Source organism: Mastigoproctus giganteus, chromosome 5, assembly GCF_048544385.1.
Source record: "Mastigoproctus giganteus isolate SK-2022 chromosome 5, ASM4854438v1, whole genome shotgun sequence".
NCBI classification, from domain to species: Eukaryota; Metazoa; Arthropoda; class Arachnida; order Uropygi; family Thelyphonidae; genus Mastigoproctus; species Mastigoproctus giganteus.
The window spans coordinates 80083792-80101195 of record NC_143579.1 but is presented as its reverse complement, the minus strand read 5'-3'; the positions used below and the strand labels follow the sequence as shown (position 1 = coordinate 80101195).

The following is a 17404-nucleotide window of genomic DNA, read 5'->3' as shown; positions in this document are numbered from 1 at the left end:
TCCTCTGACCGTTTGGTCGTTCTGGAGTATAAACAGAAAATTTATTTATTTTATTGCAGAATGCTAATTTTAAATTAAATGCAATCCTCATAATTCTGGAACCAGACTGAACCACAAAATGAAACTTATTTGTAGAGCACCACTAGGTAATCTCATACACAGAATTTGGAATTTTCAGCCATTACCCTTTTTAAGATATCTGACCTTAAAATATGCTTTTTTTTTTTTTTTTTTTTTAATTTCATAACTTCAGGGTTAAAAAAAAAAAAAAAAAAAAAAAAGCAGGGAGGGCTTGAAAAAAATTAAGTTTCTTCTTCACAGGCTAAAACTTACTTATGCATAGTTAATAATAAAAAAATAAAAAAAAAAAATCCAGTTTGTTTTAAACCCATTCTGCTTTATGGCTGTCTGAAAATAGCAACTTTGCTCCCTACACATTAGCTGAATTTAAACCCATTTGTCCAAAATATTCACTTTCAGGAAATAAAAGTGGGAATAAGTTATCTTAAATACTTAAGTAATAACAACCTTTTCCAAGGACCCTTACAAACACTTATTTTTGCTTGCTGAGGCAGAAAAAAATAAATTGGTTTGGTCTACTTAACAGTAGTATTAACTATGGTGACAATATATAAAAAAAAAATAATAAATAAAATGGTTAAGCAACCCAACCCAACCCAACCTAACCTAGGTGATTTCACGTGGAATATTCTTTGAAGCTATATTAAATCCAGAGCAGAAGTCACTGTTTGTAAGTATCAAACACCAATCAAAAATTGGTGTTTCAAGTCTGATTTAGAAAATGATTCTAAATCAGACTTGATAGTGATTTTCATGCAAATTTAGGCATACCACTAAAATCTGACTGATGATTTTTCAAAAGTTCCTGAAATACAGTACAATGAAATTGCCATCCTTCGAGAACAGAAGTTTAGTTTCGGAAATGAGAAAAATTTACACTGAGCTAGATCTAGTGAATGCAAGGGATCACACATCGAAGTACTCTAGGCTACAGTAACACATTCAGGCATTTTTGTAACGAGATCAGCTTTTAAGACGTTTTTTGCAAAAAGTTCCCCAGAACGTTAGTCAATGTAACAGTGCTAATTTGCAGTTTGGCTCAGTAGAACATATGCTTTACACACAATCCCACTGATATCTAAAAACATGATCAACTTGCACCTGACATTCAACCTGACTATTTCAACAACAGCCTCAACACGAAACAATTTCTGGCCAAGGGGAACATGGTTGTGGTCCTTGCTCGCTGTATTCTTCAGATCATTTTCTTTTGATTTCAAACCTACAATTTGTATTGAAGAGGTGGAGAGTTCATATTCTAAAGATACATAAACAAATTGCAGTCTATTTTAAAGGAGATCAAACCAGTAGCTTCAGAAATGCTTTTAACAGTGGCAGTATTACTAACCTCAGTGTAACAGGTCTAAAAGGTCACAGTACTGAATGCCTAGTAAATTAATTTCTTTTTAATGCAATGATATCTGATATTTTTATGGAAAGAATTAAACAGTGATGAAATACATTGAAAATGTTGAAGAACAATAAGGGAGTTATTTTAACCAGATTATATAAAATTTTATCTAACTAAGTTACTTAAAATCTTAGGTAACTAAGATTATATAAAAATACAAGAGTTCAGAGTGAAATTAAACCATGTATATCACTGGAATTTTTCATCTACTAGTTTATAAAACTCTACAAGAATTTTATAATTAAACTATTCAATAATTATAATACAGTGTAGTAACTTTCAACATGCACGAAAAACAAAACTTGTGACTAACAACAAAAATACAACAGACAAGTGCTTGGGATAAGTATTCCCTTGTACTTAGCCTGCTTTGCAAACAGGATTTCATGAAAGCAAACATAATTTATTAATAGTTTCAAAGAAGCTACATTCTATTTGCTGAGTGTTGTAACAGCTGAGCAAATCTATTGGTAATGGCTAAAGAAGCATCTATAAATCTTTCCACACAGTTAGTAATACATGTCTGAGTCCGACTGTCTAGCTTTGATCCAGGTTTGTCTACACATTTATCCCAACATATATCGTTAAGATGATGTACCTATAAAATTAAGCATATAAATAAAATAAGATTACCAAACAAGTTATAATACAGGCAGGATATACAATTACAGTAAACTCCTCAAAATCTGGTACATTTTAAAGGAAAAAAATAATAATAATAAAAATCAGCAATTTACCATCCCTAAATATTAAAAAAAAAAAAAAAAGCAATCAGGCATTCGCATCAAAAATCACATTTGTCTTTAATTAAGAATCTATGTAAAATAGTGACATTTTCTTTCTTTTAAGATGCTTGCAGGCTCTTTCCTCTGTTTTTGCAGCCAGTAGAATTTAAACTGCATAGATAATATAATGGTCTTAATTCTCACAGAATAAACTTGCCTTTGCAAGGAGTTGCCCTGGTATTGCAGTACTTTCAAACAGCAGATGACCTCTCTAAAAGCCATTTGTTTATAACAGGGCTGGCCAACCCGCGGCCCACCACATTATTTTTTGCAGCTCACCAAATGATTTTTATACTATTGACTACATCAGTGGGAAATCATTCACTAGCTGCACTAGGCATAATAAATAATGAGAAATATAATAGTAGACCAGCTGTACTTCTCCAAATCCCCACTGCTCCTCCCCTTCTTCGAACCAGAAACTCTGCAGATGGAAGTAATTGATTTACGAATTAAAACATATTCACGTCACAACATCAAAAATCAACTTTTATAACATGTGACAGTGGAAAAGTATCCCAAATTAAGATTTTTTTGCACAAAAATTGAGCACCTTTGGATCCACATATATTTGTGAAACTTTATTTTCAAAAATAAAATTTGTTAAAAGTAAATCAAGCTTCAATAACAGATGAAAATCTGAAAAATCAATTAAGTGCAACTACCAATATAAAAGTAGATTTTAAAAAATTAAGTGATCGCAAAGAAAAGCAAATATCTCACTGATGTAGATAAATAAACTTCTTTATTGCTGCTAAGTACGGTACATGGTATAAAATAAAAATGAATGAATGAAAGAAATTTTTATGGCATTTGATTTTTTATTTTTAAAATGACTGTTTTATTTTGTGTGGCCTACGGAAAATTGTAGTTCAAGGTGGCCTGCAGAACAATTTGGCTTGGCCAGGCTCGGTTTATAAGATGAGACTGGCTATTTTAGGATGAAGATTTTTAAGAGATTTTGAAGATGAGACTGCTTTTTTGGGATTACCTGGTCTCTCATTAGGTAGCAGGTGGTCTCTAGTGACAGCACACACAACAGTTGCAAAGAAGTTGTTAAAGCTTCCATGCAGTATACAAAATCAGTGTTCAATACTGTAATACAGCTAAAGCTGTTGAAAGTGGTGCAATACCAGGCCAACCTGCTATAAGGCAAATCTGTTCCAATGTGAGAATTAAGACTATTGCATTACCGCAGTTTTAAATCACGCTGGTTGCAAAAGCGGATAAAATAACAAGCTAGTCATTATAAATGTTCACAGATGTAAATAAGTTCAGTTGTTTGTCATTATTTATTGAAATGTGCTCCTCTACAACTGCTCAAACACTGGATATACATCTCTCGTATACAGAAAATTTTAAAATGCAGCAACTCTCAACCCCCAAGTCTATCAGATTTTAAAGAGTTTACTGCATGTGGATGCACAAAATCTTAAATAGTGTGAATTATTCAAAACTACTTTAACAGTAATGAAACACAGATTTACTGCAAATAACCAGATATATTTTTATTTCAGAACTTATGGGGGGAATTGAACAGTCCCCCCCCCAACATCAAAGGATATACAGTGTGTTTCAAAACTAGTGTCAGTGCAAAAATCACTAAATAAGATAATCAACTAAACCTGTAAATAGATGGAGTGGGTAATTAAATTAGAATATCTTATTACATGGGACTTCAGACATACACAGTGGATAAAATAATGGAAACAGCTGTGATAAGCATTATTAGCATGCATTAATATGATGATGATTCACCCTTTTCTTTTAAAACAGATTGCATTTTACACGGAATAGATTCAAATAAATCTTGAAATGTCTTAAGAGGAATATTGGACCACTTTTCACAGAGGAATGTTTAAAGCTCCATGAGTGAAGGTGTTGGAAATCTGCTTTTCACTCTCCTCTCCAAATATGCCCACAGTGGCTCAATAACATTTAAGTCTGGTGATTGTGCAGGCCATGGGAATTGTTTGCCTCGGCTTTATGATCCTCAAACCAAGATTGGATATATCTAGCTGTATGTATCGGAGCATTATCATCTTGAAACATGGCATCATTTGTGGGAAACAACGTTAACACCATAGGATGAAGCCGGTCACCCAAAATATCAAAGTAATCAGTGGCAGCAATTTGCCTGTTCAGGGTGATGACTTGACCTAAAGACTACCAAGATATTGCTACCCAAACCATTGTTAATTCTCTCCATGTTTGACAGTTGGCACAAGACAGGATGATGCACTTTGACAGTTATTATTATTTGTTTTTTTTTAGGAGCATTAGCAACTAAGGCCATATTGCTCTGGGGATATGCAGTGGTCATTCCCTGACCTTTCCGCATCCTCTGTATTTGGTGGTCACGGGCTCGAACCCCGGTCTAATCAAGAAGTGTGTGCTATGCACTGTTGCTCCTGCCCACCTGGCTACAGAGACACCTGCACTTTGACAGTTTCCAAATGTAAATGCTCCCAGATGTTGGAAAAAGTGTGAATGACGATTTGTCTGAAAATATGACATGTTTCCAATCATCAAGTGTTCAGTTTTTGTAAACCTTAGACCACTGCATCCTCTTTCCAGCATTACCATCAGTAATAAGTGGTTTGGCAATAGCAACTCTGTCATTCCACTTTATGAAGTTCCTGCCAAACTGTTTTCCAGAAACTGGACTGCTGAGACAGATATTAATTCAGTAGTTATTTTTCAGGCAGTAGTTTTGTGTGTTTGGGTTTCAATTTTTTTTCAGTGGTCTCTCAGTCATCTTCAATTTTCTGCCATAATTCATCATATTATATTTTATTTTTCCATACTTTGTAAAGGCACACATTGCTTCTGATACAGTCCCCCTGAATACATCTTGAGTCTAGAGAATGAACTGTGAATTCGAAGAATTTTGAGCTCCTGGGAATTTTTTGATATTAGACTTGAACTTCTGTAGACTGTAATTTTCAGGAAATACGTATGAAGGTTGTTCCAGAAAACAGCAGTTGAATGAATAAACGAGGAAGATGAAAGGTTGGTTCTGTGAGTTTGAAGTTGGAGAGTAAATGATGTTGGCTGCTGGCAGCATGTGTTTGGACTGTTTTGAAAAAGAAAGCAGGAATTATAGAAGCCAATTCGGAAGAACAGTGTCCATGGAAGTATCTGTAAAAAAAGGTATGCAGCAGAAACAGTACATCTATGAGACAGCGAGTGGAGAGACTCTGTTAGAGAGGAGTCACTAATTAACCTAACTGCCCTCTCCAGAATGGAATCTAGAAGCCTCAGAGAGGTTTTGGGGGCGCCGCCCCAGACGTGGGAACAATATTTCATGGTAGGGTGGATTTGCGATTTGTACAGAGTGAACAGCTGTTTGGAAGGAAAGTAACGCCAAGGGCGAAAGTTAAACCAAGGTTTCTAGATGCAGAGGAAGCAATATTTGTAATGTGCTTTGCCAAGAGAGATTAGAAGTCAGGGTAATAGCCAGGTCATGAATGCCTCTAGTCATGAACAAATCGGCCTAAGAACACAATTTCCCAACAAATTTTGACTCAACCCGCGAACAATGCCTGAACAGGAACACACAAACACGGTGCAGGAACAAACATGGCGCCAAAGCCATGTTTTCGGCTCACGAACAGCATCAGTTGTACTCAGGTTTGCGCGCTGTGAACATTGTTTGTCGTTGCGTTGTTCTTGATACAATTTTTTTTTGCCTTTTGCATTAAATTAACCCTCATTATGGCTCCCAAGAAAGTGAAAAGTGTTAATGACAGTGGTGTAAAGAAGCCTAAGCGTATTACAGAAGAAACGAAGAAGGAAATAATAACTAAACACGAGAATGGTGTTCGTGTTTCCGATCTCGCCAAACAGTATGACATGGCTAAATCACGATCTGTACTATCTTAAAGAACAAACATGCGCTAAAGACGGCTGATGTGGCTAAAGGAGTGACTATGTTAACGAAGCAAAGGTCTCAAGTGTTAGAAGAAATAGAAAAATTATTGTTAGTTTGGATTAATGAAAAGCAGCTTGCTGGAGATAGTGTTAGCGAGGCCCTAATATGAGAGAAGGCTTTACTTTTGCACAGTGATTTAGTGGCGAAAACGCCGAATACAAGTGATGCTAGCGTTGACGAATTTAAAGCAAGTAGAGGCTGGTTCGAGAAGTTTCGTCGACGAACTGGAATTCATAGTGCTGTCAGGCTTGGAGAGGCAGCTAGTTCAGACAAAAAAGCAGCAGATGCCTATGTGGAGGAATTTGCAAACTTTATCAACTCTGAAGGTTACGTACCGCATCAAGTTTTTAATTGCGATGAAACGGAATTTTTGGAAAAGAATGCTAAGAAGGACCTACATAACCCAAGAGGAAAAGTCACTGCCTGGCCACAAACCAATGAAGGACAGGCTTACACTTTTATTGTGCGCAATTGCAAGTGGGGATTGTAAGATTAAGCCTCTTTTAGTTTACCACTCTGAAAATCCGCACGCTTTTAAACGCAATAAAGTGCTAAAGGGTAAACTTCTGGCATTGTGGAGAGCGAATAGCAAGGCTTGGGTAACAAGATTACTTTTTATGGAGTAGTTGACTGAAGTTTTTACGCCAACTGTCAAGAAATACCTTGAGGAAAATAATTTGCCCCTTAAGTGTCTGCTGGTTATGGACAACACTCCTGCCCATCCTCCAAGTATGGAAGAAGACCTTAATGTTGAATACAACTTCATAAAAGTCAGATTTCTGCCTCCTAACACCACTCCTCTCATCCAGCCCATGGACCAGCAAGTAATTCCCAACTTCAAGAAGTTATATACAAAGGCTCTTTTTTTCCAGGTGACCAACAACACGGATTTGACCCTGCGTGATTTTTGGAAGGATCACTTCCATATCCTCCACTGCATAAACCTCATTGACAAGGCATGGAATAATGTCTCTAACCGCAGTTTCAATCTGCCTGGAGGAAACTTTGGCCAGGTTGTGTGCCTGATAGAGACTTCGAGGAGACAGATGTAACTCTAGTAAATGAGATTGTGACCATTGGCAAGAGTTTGGGCTTGGAGGTCAACGAGGAGGATGTGGTGGAGCTGGTGGAGGACCACAGACAAGAACTCAACACAGAAGACCTTGTTCAGTTGCAACATGAACAGATGAAAGTTATGCAGGAGGAGCACTCAGGAGAGGAGGAGGAAGAGGTGGTACATGTTTCAAGTGCTGAGATCAAAGAAATTTGTAGCAAGTGGAGTGAAGTGCAGGTTTCATTGAGAAGCATCACCCTAACAAAACTGTGACCAGCAGAGCAGTGGACATTTTAAATGACAATGTGATGTCCCATTTTCGGAAAATTATCCAACAAAGAAAAAGACAAATGTCTCTGGATCATTATCTTGTGAAAACACCACCCACCAAGCCAGCAATTGAACCACTTCCCAGGATACAAACAAGAGAAAAAATGCCAGAAATGCCCGACATTATTATGGAATGGAACTCTCCTTCAAAGGAGTAGTCCTCCTCCTCTACCATCTACCTATGCCAGCAACTATCAACAACAAAGGTAAAGTTATACTGTATATTTTATATTATATATTTTTGCCACACATAAATCCATAAAAAAGTCAAAAAACAATATGTTTCTGGGGCGGGCGAACAGATTAATTGGATTTGCATTAATTTCAATGGGAAAAATTGTTTCGGTTCGTGAACGGAGTCAAAGAACAAATTAAGTTCATGACCCGAGGTACCACTGTATATCATTTTGCCTAGAAATCAGAGTGTCACCAAAGATAAGCATACGAGCAGAAGAATTCTTTTTGCAAGACATAAGACAAGATTGAGTTTTAGAAGGATTGAAATCAAGTAAGTTGTCTTTGCCCCACTGAAGAATTACCTGGAGATCGGCATTTAAGGAATTGGTAGCAGATATTTTAGAAGTTGAAGCTGATTGAGCAGGGCAAGGTTTCTCAAAATGGAAAGTGGAATGCAATGTGCCATCATCAGCAAAACTGTGGATAGGATTTCCAGTCAATGGAAGAAAGTCATTAATATACAAGAGGAAAAGAGTGGGGGAAAGAACTAAACCTTTGGGGACACCAGCATTAGTGGAGAACTTAGAAGATAGAGCCATCTACCATCACCCTCGGTGAGCGATCCGAGAGAAAACTGATAACTAATTACAAAAAACAGTTGATAAACCATAAGATGGAAGCTTGTTTAGAAGACCTTTATGCCAATCATGATCAAAAGCCTTTGAGATGTCAAGAGCAACTGCTTGTGTTTCACCAAACCTTTCCATTGAATTAGTCCATAAAGGGGTAACATAAGCAAGAATATCACCAGTGGATCGACACTGACGGAATCCATACTGGCGATCGTTGATGAGATGGAAGGTTTCTAGGTAGTTTAAGAGTTGGCGGTTAATTGATTTCTCCATTACTTTAGAAAGCATAGAGGTAATTACAAAGGGGCGATAATTGTATGGGAGGGATTTGTCACCCTCTTTAGGAACTTGCTGGATATGAACAAATTTCCAAGAAGGAAAAACACCTTTTTCCTTCTTCTTGGGAAAAAAAAAAGTGGCAAAGAACGGGAGTAAGTTCAGGAACACAGGTTATGAGAACAAGTGGAGAAATACCATCAGGACCTGGAGCTTTCTTAGCATCAAGATTTGTTAAAATCCTTCTGTCATCCTTTTGACGGAAGACCACAGGCAGCATTGAATGGAGCGTTCTAGGAATGGTGGTGGGGGGGGGGTTTACCAAGATCATTAATACCAGAGTTGGAAGAGAAATGGGATGCTAGCAGGTCAGCATTATCCTTGGCTGAAGTGACAACAGAACCATCTGGTTTTGACAGAGGTGGGCAAAAGTTGCAGCCAACAGCTTTGGCAAGAGACCATAATGCTCAGCTACCATTAGGGCAAGAAGCAAGTTTTTTACTCTTAGCCTGTTCAAAATCTAGTTGGGACTGATTAATAACTGCTTTACAATTGTTGCGAGCTTTGGTGTAGACAGAAAATGAAACTGAAGAATTGGAAACAAGCCAATTACGATATGCAGCGTTCTTCCCTTGAACAGCCTTAGCACATTTATTGGAAAACCAAGGTTTACATAAAGGACAAGATTTTGGAGTGGAGTGTGGGATAAACGATTCCGTTCCTACAAGACTAATTTCACTCACGTGATCTGAGCAAATGTTGATATCAGAAGTTTTGAAACAGTAATCCAACCAACGAAAAGAAATCTCGCAGGTCATCCCATTTTGCATTCTTGTAATGCCAAACAACATGAGGTTGGGAATAGCCATGAGATAAAATCTCCATTGGAGAAGAGACAATCACCAAGTTGTGATCTGAGGTGCTTAAGGACCACTCACTTCAACAGTGTACTTAGGTTGTTTGTGAGAAAAAGATCAAGCATGTTGCCTGTATGATTAGGATTGTCTGGTATTCTTGTAGGTAAATGAACAATCTGTGCAAGGTCATTAGTAATTGCAAAAGCCTCAGCATCTCAACCAGCTGGGTCGGTGTGACTAGAAAACGAAAGCCAGCTGGAGTTGTGAACATTAAAATCACCAAGGAAAGTTACCTCACTGTTAGGAAAGTTGGACTGGAGAAAGTCAAATTGCAAAGAGAGGAAGTCAAAGAGCTCCAAGTGATTAGTGGACTTGTGAGAAGGTAGAAACAGATGAATTTGACACAATGAGGTAGAGAGATTTTAAGCCAGAGAAGATCGAAGAGAGGAGATTCCAAATTACCAAGTCTCTAACAGGGAATATAGGAATGGACATATGCATGAGTACCACCTTTGAGGCAAAAGAAATAGATGTTTGGAAGGAATGGAATGGGAATGGATGTTTTTAAAAAATTTTGATGTTGTATTTACCTAAATAGCATATTACATGATATTCTATAAACAGTTTATTTCCAATTTAGCTAGAGATTTTATGTTATGACTTAATATTGGTAAAACCTTTATATCGGTGATTTGGAGCAAATATCACATCTTGTAACTTGTACTGTAGTGCATGGTAGGGGAATTCTAGTATTTTAATTGTGATAAATAGGTATCTTTGAAAGTTCGAATCATGTAAGTTGGCATTAACAGATAATTTTATTAACTATTACAATTAACTTCCTCGGTTGGAACATGAAGAAATATGTTGCAGTAGTTAAAGGTAAAAGCACGGGTTTTAACTTCCGTAGAGGAGCCTCTGATATTTTACGGCACTATATGCACCTGTGAACTGGACAGATTACCGAGAGATAGCAAACACATTTGAATTATGGAATACTTTAAAAGCAAAAATCACAGAAGCCATGAATACATACATACCTTTAAGAAAATATTGCAGGAAGAGGAAGCCGAAATGGATGGCTACGGCACTGGCTGGTCAAACACAGCATAAAAAGTACTGAAGCTATTGTTATTATTTGTTATTTTTTTTAGGAGCATTAGCAACTAAGGCCATATTGCTCGGGAGATATGTAGTGGTCATTCCCTGACCTTTCCGCATCATCTGTATTTGGTGGGCATGGGCTCGAACCCCAGTCTAATCAAGAAGTGTGTGCTACTCACTGCTGCTCCTGCCCACCTGGCTACGGAGGCGCCTAGTACTGAAGCCTACAGCAGGTACAAGATGATATGTAATAGTACCACAAATAAGATTAGGGAGGCCAAGGCCTGCTGCATATGAGAAAGCATTGGCTCAGAGAGCAAAAAATGGGGACAAGGAATTTTTCATGTAAGCAAATACAAGGAAGAAAAAAGAAAATCAGATCACTCTTGGGCAATGGGTGTGGGAAGGTCTCAACTGGTGCTGCAGATGAATTAAACAGGTACTTTGCATCTGTCTTTACAAACAAAAGAACTTTCATGCTGAGAAGAGGCTGTGCGAATGAGACTGAGCCATATGAAATTAGTAATGTCATAATTACAAATGATTGTTTATTAGAAAAGCTTTTAAGCATAAAGACAAGTAAGGATCCTGGAGTTTTTAGCATTTTTAGCATTAGTAGAGGCATATGATGCAAGAAAGCAAGCTTATTCAGCATCAGCCAAAAAAAAAAAAAAAAACCCTCTCCCATTTCACCCCTCCGTTCGTTCGAAATACCTGTCCAGTTGAGCTTTAAATTTGTTTAGGCTATCAACTTCAACAACAAGTGATGGAAGTCGGTTCCACCAACCAACCACCCGCTGGCCAAAGGCAAATTTCCGCACATCTATCCGACATCCGTCCTTCCTCAATTTGAATTTATGCCCTCTGAGGTGATTATTCTGAGAAAGATGAAGAATCCCATTGGCATTGAGCATGCTCAAACCATTCAAAGCCTTATACACCTCTATCAGATCACCTCGCCGGTGCCTAGTCTCCAGACTCTGTAATTTGCAAAACTTAAGCCTTTCTTCGTAAGAGCAACCCTTTGTTCCATTTACTAATCTTGTTGCCCTTCTCTGTACCCGTTCCAGCAGCTCTACATCCTTCTTGAAATGAGGCCTCCAGACCTGTATACAGTACTCAAGATGTGGCCTAACTATTGCCTTATACAAGGGAATAATCACCTCCTTATCCCTGCTAGAAAAATTCCTGTATATCATTGACAAGACACCATGAGCTACTCTTGCAGCTCGTCTGCACTGCTCAGAGAACTTCATATCTGCCTGCACAATTACCCCCAGGTCCTTTTCATTCTCCACCACTGTCAGTGTAGTACCGCAGAGTTGATACATTGCTCTGGGGTTACTGTTACCCATATGTAGTACTTTACATTTGTCAATGTTAAACTTCATTTGCCACCTCTCAGCCCATCTGTTCAACCTTTCCAGATCCTGTTGCAGCAGCATAGCGTCAGTAGTGTCCTTAACGACCCTGCCAACCTTTGTATCATCTGCAAAAATTTAGTACCACTACATAAAGAATTTTTTTTTTTTTTTTTTTTTGTCCTCACCTTTTCCCATTATTATATGGGGTAATTGTTTTTATTGTTTTGGCACACAATTTTTACGGCCGGATGCCCTTCCTGACGCCAACCCACACCCTTTATCCGGGGTGGGAATATGCGGTGGTCATTCCCTGACCTGCCGCATCCTCCGTATTTGGTAGGTACGGGCTCGAACCCAGGTCTAATCAAGAAGCGTTTGCTATGCACTACTGCTCCTGCCCACCTGGCTACGGAGGAGCATAAAGAATAAAATTATTATAATAACTATCATATAACATTTTTTTAAAAATATTATATATACACACAGAGGGAATCGGATTATTAAAATGTCAAAAACCACTGTGTTAGGTATTTCTTTTGGCCTAGGAGTGCCGTGAAAAAAATTATTTGGACACTAATGAACTGAGAAAGTTTGGGAACCTCTGGTTTAGCGTAATATTCTCGATTAAATTGAAGCTGACAGAAATCATGCCTTAGTCCAGAGCAGAAGAGCAAAATGTACAAAATTGAAGGAGTACTGCAGCTTGGGAAAGAACCAAGGGAGGCAGTTGTCCTCTGGATCACGGCTTTATGTTTGTTTGGGTTTTATTGGCACATCAGCAACTAAGGCTATAATGCGCCAAAACCAGATCATAAAAGTGAAACGTTCAGAGACCTAATGGATTAGGTAACTAAATCAAGATATTAGCATTAGTAGAGGCATATGATGCAAGAAAGCAAGCTTGTGCAGCAACAGCCAAAAAAAAAAAAAAAAAACCCTTCCACTTCACCCCCTCTGTTCGTTCGAAATACCTGTCCAGCTGAGCCTTAAATTTATTTAGGCTATCAACTTCGACAACAAGGGATGGAAGTCTGTTCCACCAACCAACTACCCACTGGCTAAAGGCAAATTTCCGAACATCTATCCTACATCTGTCTTTCCTCAATATGAATTTATGTCCTCTCAGGTGATTATTCTGAGCAAGAGGCAGTATCCCATCAGCATTGAGCATGCTCAAACCATTCAAGGCTTGGTACACCTCGCCGGTGCCTAGTCTCCAGACACTGTAATTTGCAAAACTTAAGCCTTTCTTGGTAAGAGCAACCCTTCATTCCATTCACTACCCTTGTTGCCCTTCTCTGTACTCGTTCCAGCAGCTCAACATCCTTCTTGAAATGAGGCCTCCAGACCTGTATACAGTACTCAAGGTGCGGCCGGACCATTGCCTTATACAAGGGAATAATCACCTCCCTATCCCTGCTAGAAAAATTCATGTATATCATTGATAAGACACCATGAGCTACTCTTGCAGCCCGTCTGCACTGCTCAGAGAACTTCATATCTGCCTGCACAATTACCCCCAGGTCCTTCTCATTCTCTACCACTGTCAGTGTAGTACAACAGAGTTGATACGTACTCTGGGGTTGCTGTTTCCCATATGTAGTACTTTACATTTGTCAATGTTAAAATTCATTTGCCACCTCTCAGCCCATCTGCTCAACCCTTCCAGATCCTGTTGCAGCAGCATAGCGTCAGTAGCGTCCTTAACAACCCTGCCAACCTTTGTATCGTCTGCAAACTTGGACATTAAGCTTGATATACCATCATCAATATTATTTATAAATACAGAAAACAACAATGGACCCAACACTGAACCCTGAGGGACTCCACTAATAACATTAGTCCACGATGAGCAGTGTCCATTAATTACCACTCTCTGTCTTCTGCAACTCAACTATCCCTTTATCCATAGCAACAATTTGCCACCAATGCCATATTGCTCCAATTTGTGCAGCAGTCTTCCATGTGCAACATTATCAAAAGCCTTTCTAAGATCCAAATATATAATATCAAAGTTATTCCCTGCATCCAATTCTTTTGTGACTACATCACAGTATCCAATGAAATTGGTCAGGCAAGACCTTCCCTTCACAAAACCATGCTGTGTCTGAGCTATAACTGAATTCTTATCAAGATGATCCTGCAGTGCTTCTTTAACCAGTGCTTCCATTAATTTTCCTGGAACAGAAGTTAAACTCACAGGTCTATAATTACTTGTGTCAGCCTTTGATCCTCCTTTGTGAATTGGGGTTACATTTTCACATCTCCAGTCGGTGGGTACCTCCCCTGAGTCCAAGGAAGCTCTCATAATTATGGCTAAAGGTTTGCTTACTTCCTTTACTGCCTCCTTTAATATAACTGGATAGATCCCATCCACCCCAGGTGCCTTTCTTGTGTTTATCTTCAACAATTTCTCCTCCACTTTACTCTCAATTATTACAACATAATCTAGCTCACTGCCAGTGTTTATTTCATCTATGGCATTCCCCTTCCTGAATAACTCCTCATGTGTGAATGTAGATGCAAAATATTGATTTAGTTTGTTAGCTACCTGAGCAAGATCATGAACAGTTGAACCATCAATATCAAGTGGACCAATCTGATTCATCCCCTTCCTTCTAGAGTTTACATAAGTAAAGAACTCCATGCTGTTTTTCTTTGAATCCCTTGCCAAAAATTTCTCATAATCCGCCTTCGCCTGCCTAACCTCCTTTGTAACTTGGTTACAGATCAACTTATATCTATCATAGGCTTCTGTGTCACATGTTAATTCATATGTATCCCATGCATTTTTCTTCTCTGCCCTATGTCTCATTAGTTCATCTGACATCCATTTAGGCCTGAACCTTGAACAATATTTCTTAGTTGGTATGTAAAGCCTAGTAGCTTCCAAGATTAATTCTTTGAATGCTTCCCATTGTGAATTTGCTGTTGGTAACTTCATCAGTTGGTCCCACTGTATAGGATTTAAATACTGTCTCAGACCATCATAGTCGCCTTTACGAAAGCAATAACCCTTCCCTTTACCCATGATAGCATTTACCTCCTTGAGTAAATCCCATTTCAGCACCCTGTGATCACTGCCACCTAGTGGTTCCTGTATCTGTAGATTCTTAATGCATGAAGAATCACTACTGATAATCAAATCAAGAGTATTGCTCCCTCTAGTTGCCTCCTGAACATGCTGATTTAGAAAACAATCATCCAATAAATCCAGAAAAGCCTTGCTAGTGTGTGAGTGACCAACTCACAAATTCCAGTCAATATCTAGGAAATTAAAATCCCCCATTATAAGACTCTGATTTACTGGCCCATTCTATTTCCCTGTACAGTTTCTTATTATACTCATCAGAGTCATTAGGCCTATAGCACACTCCTACTCTCAATTTTGATCTCCCAATGCTTATGTCACACCAAACTGACTCGACACTGCACTGTCCAGCGATGTCGACTGGCTTCACTTCCTTGTATTTTATGTGTTTCTTAACTAATAGCATAACCCCTCCTCCTTTCCTATCCTGTCTATCCTTTCTGTAGACGTTGTACTCCCCAAATTCCGGTTCTGCATTACTTATATCTGTGTGACACCGCGTCTCTGATATCCCAACAATATCCATCTTTGATGCTTTGAGCAATACCTCAAATTCAAATTTATTTACCAAACTCCTAGCATTGGTGTACGCGCAAGTATGCATGCACCTGTTCTTTTTCTTAGCTACCCTAACACAACCCATGTGTTTACTTGTACCACAATGACTTCCAGCAGTCTCTGAAATATCCTGCATCTTGTTTTTCAGGCTTCTGCTCATTCCAATAGAAGCAGTGCAAGAATATCTTTCACCTCTGCCAGTGGCTACTGTTAATCTATTAGTCTTTGTCTCCCCCCAAGCTAGCAGTTTTCCGACCCACCTAACACTGCCTCGATGGCATCAGCAAATATTCTTGCACCCTTTCTAGTTAAGTGTATCCCATCCCTGTAGAAGCAGTCTCTCCTGTTAACACGTACAGACCAGACTAAAAAAAATTCTATCCCTTGAGCCTTGCACAATCTTTCCAGTGCCGAATTGATCGACAGGGCTCTCATCATATACTCCCTCCTATCGTGTCTGGGCAGAATTGTAGACACTTTCAAATTCAACCCTAATTCACGGCTTTTTTTCAACAGTCACCTGTACTTGTTAAGTAATTCCGCCGGTCTCCTACTCTTAATATCATTAGTGCCATATAATATAATATAATATATTATAATAATAATAAAACAGGTATAAAACGTATAAGACATAGATCAATAAAGAAGTAATGATAAAAAGGTAAATTTTTAAATGCGAGTAAAAAATGTTTACTGATTTTAAATAGCTAAAAATAGCAGACACATGGTCATTGTCAGACAATATCTGGCTGAATGTATAAGGCACAGCCAGTTGACTAAAAGAGTGGTAAAATATAAATCACGTTCAGTCTAAAACGTGATTTAGACTGAACACAGTTGAAATATGCTGAACAGTTAAAAAGGTGTCAATTCTCACACAGTGAAGAGTCATCTGCCCTCAGCAGAAATGCATACGTAAGATGACTGTGTCCTATGCGGAGGCGAGCTAAAACAATTTCCTCTCTGTGGTTCCTGCACAGACTAGACTGCCAATGTTGGACTACAGGCTTTATCTGATACAGCTTGTTTGTGACCTGCTCATGCCAAGATTTTTGCCATTGGGAGAATAATTTATCACGTATTAGCTGCCTGTAGTTTGTATAGGAGACTAACAGGCAAAGAGTGTTGTGGGGTTCTGGTGATCTGGCCGCAGCATCTGCCAGTTCATTACCCCCAATCCCAAAGTGGGCTAGGATTCAGCAGAAACGAAGGCCAAAAGAGCACTCAGAAAGTGAGTGTAACATCTGCTGGATCTGGGTCAGGAATGGATGAGGGTTATACCTCGCTCCTGATAAAGCCTGCCATATACTTAGAGAGAGTCAGTAAAAACCATACATCTTTGGTACTTGTGAGATTTAATGTGGTCCAAGGCCAACAGCCTTATGAAATGTACTACTTGTTTGATGTCTGTGGATTGATCTAGAATGGGACATGATAAAGAGAAGGATGTCTTTATGTGTATTCAATGGAAAGACAGTGAGAATATTAGGGGTCAAGTCATCATTCTAATTGGCATTTATGACAGCTTGAAGAAAAGGGTGGATGCCCTCAAAGGAATTAAATAGTGGGTTCATCAAGCTCTCAGTTTCCCACCTCAACACCAGAGCTTGCACATCAGGCAATGGCAGAACTTCCAAGGCAGGAGGCAACTACTGTCAGTGACTATTGTCAGGAAAATGAGAAATATAATGTGTAAAAAGGATAGGTGGAATAGCACCAGGGAATGCCTGCCAAGGGCAAAAGTTAATGA

The 17404-nt window shown here is 38.7% G+C and overlaps 1 protein-coding gene across 1 annotated transcript in view; it reads right to left on the bottom strand.

The window, feature by feature from the left end:
- Positions 1-1770: 1770 nt before the first annotated feature.
- Positions 1771-17404, bottom strand: part of Tim8 (translocase of inner membrane 8) — a 38293-nt gene continuing 22659 nt past the window's right edge. Inside the window, exon 2 of the mRNA XM_090373311.1 lies at positions 1771-2090. Within this exon, the coding sequence (XP_090229437.1) occupies positions 1917-2090 (174 nt within the window). The 3' untranslated portion in view covers positions 1771-1916. The remainder of the gene's footprint in view (positions 2091-17404) is intronic.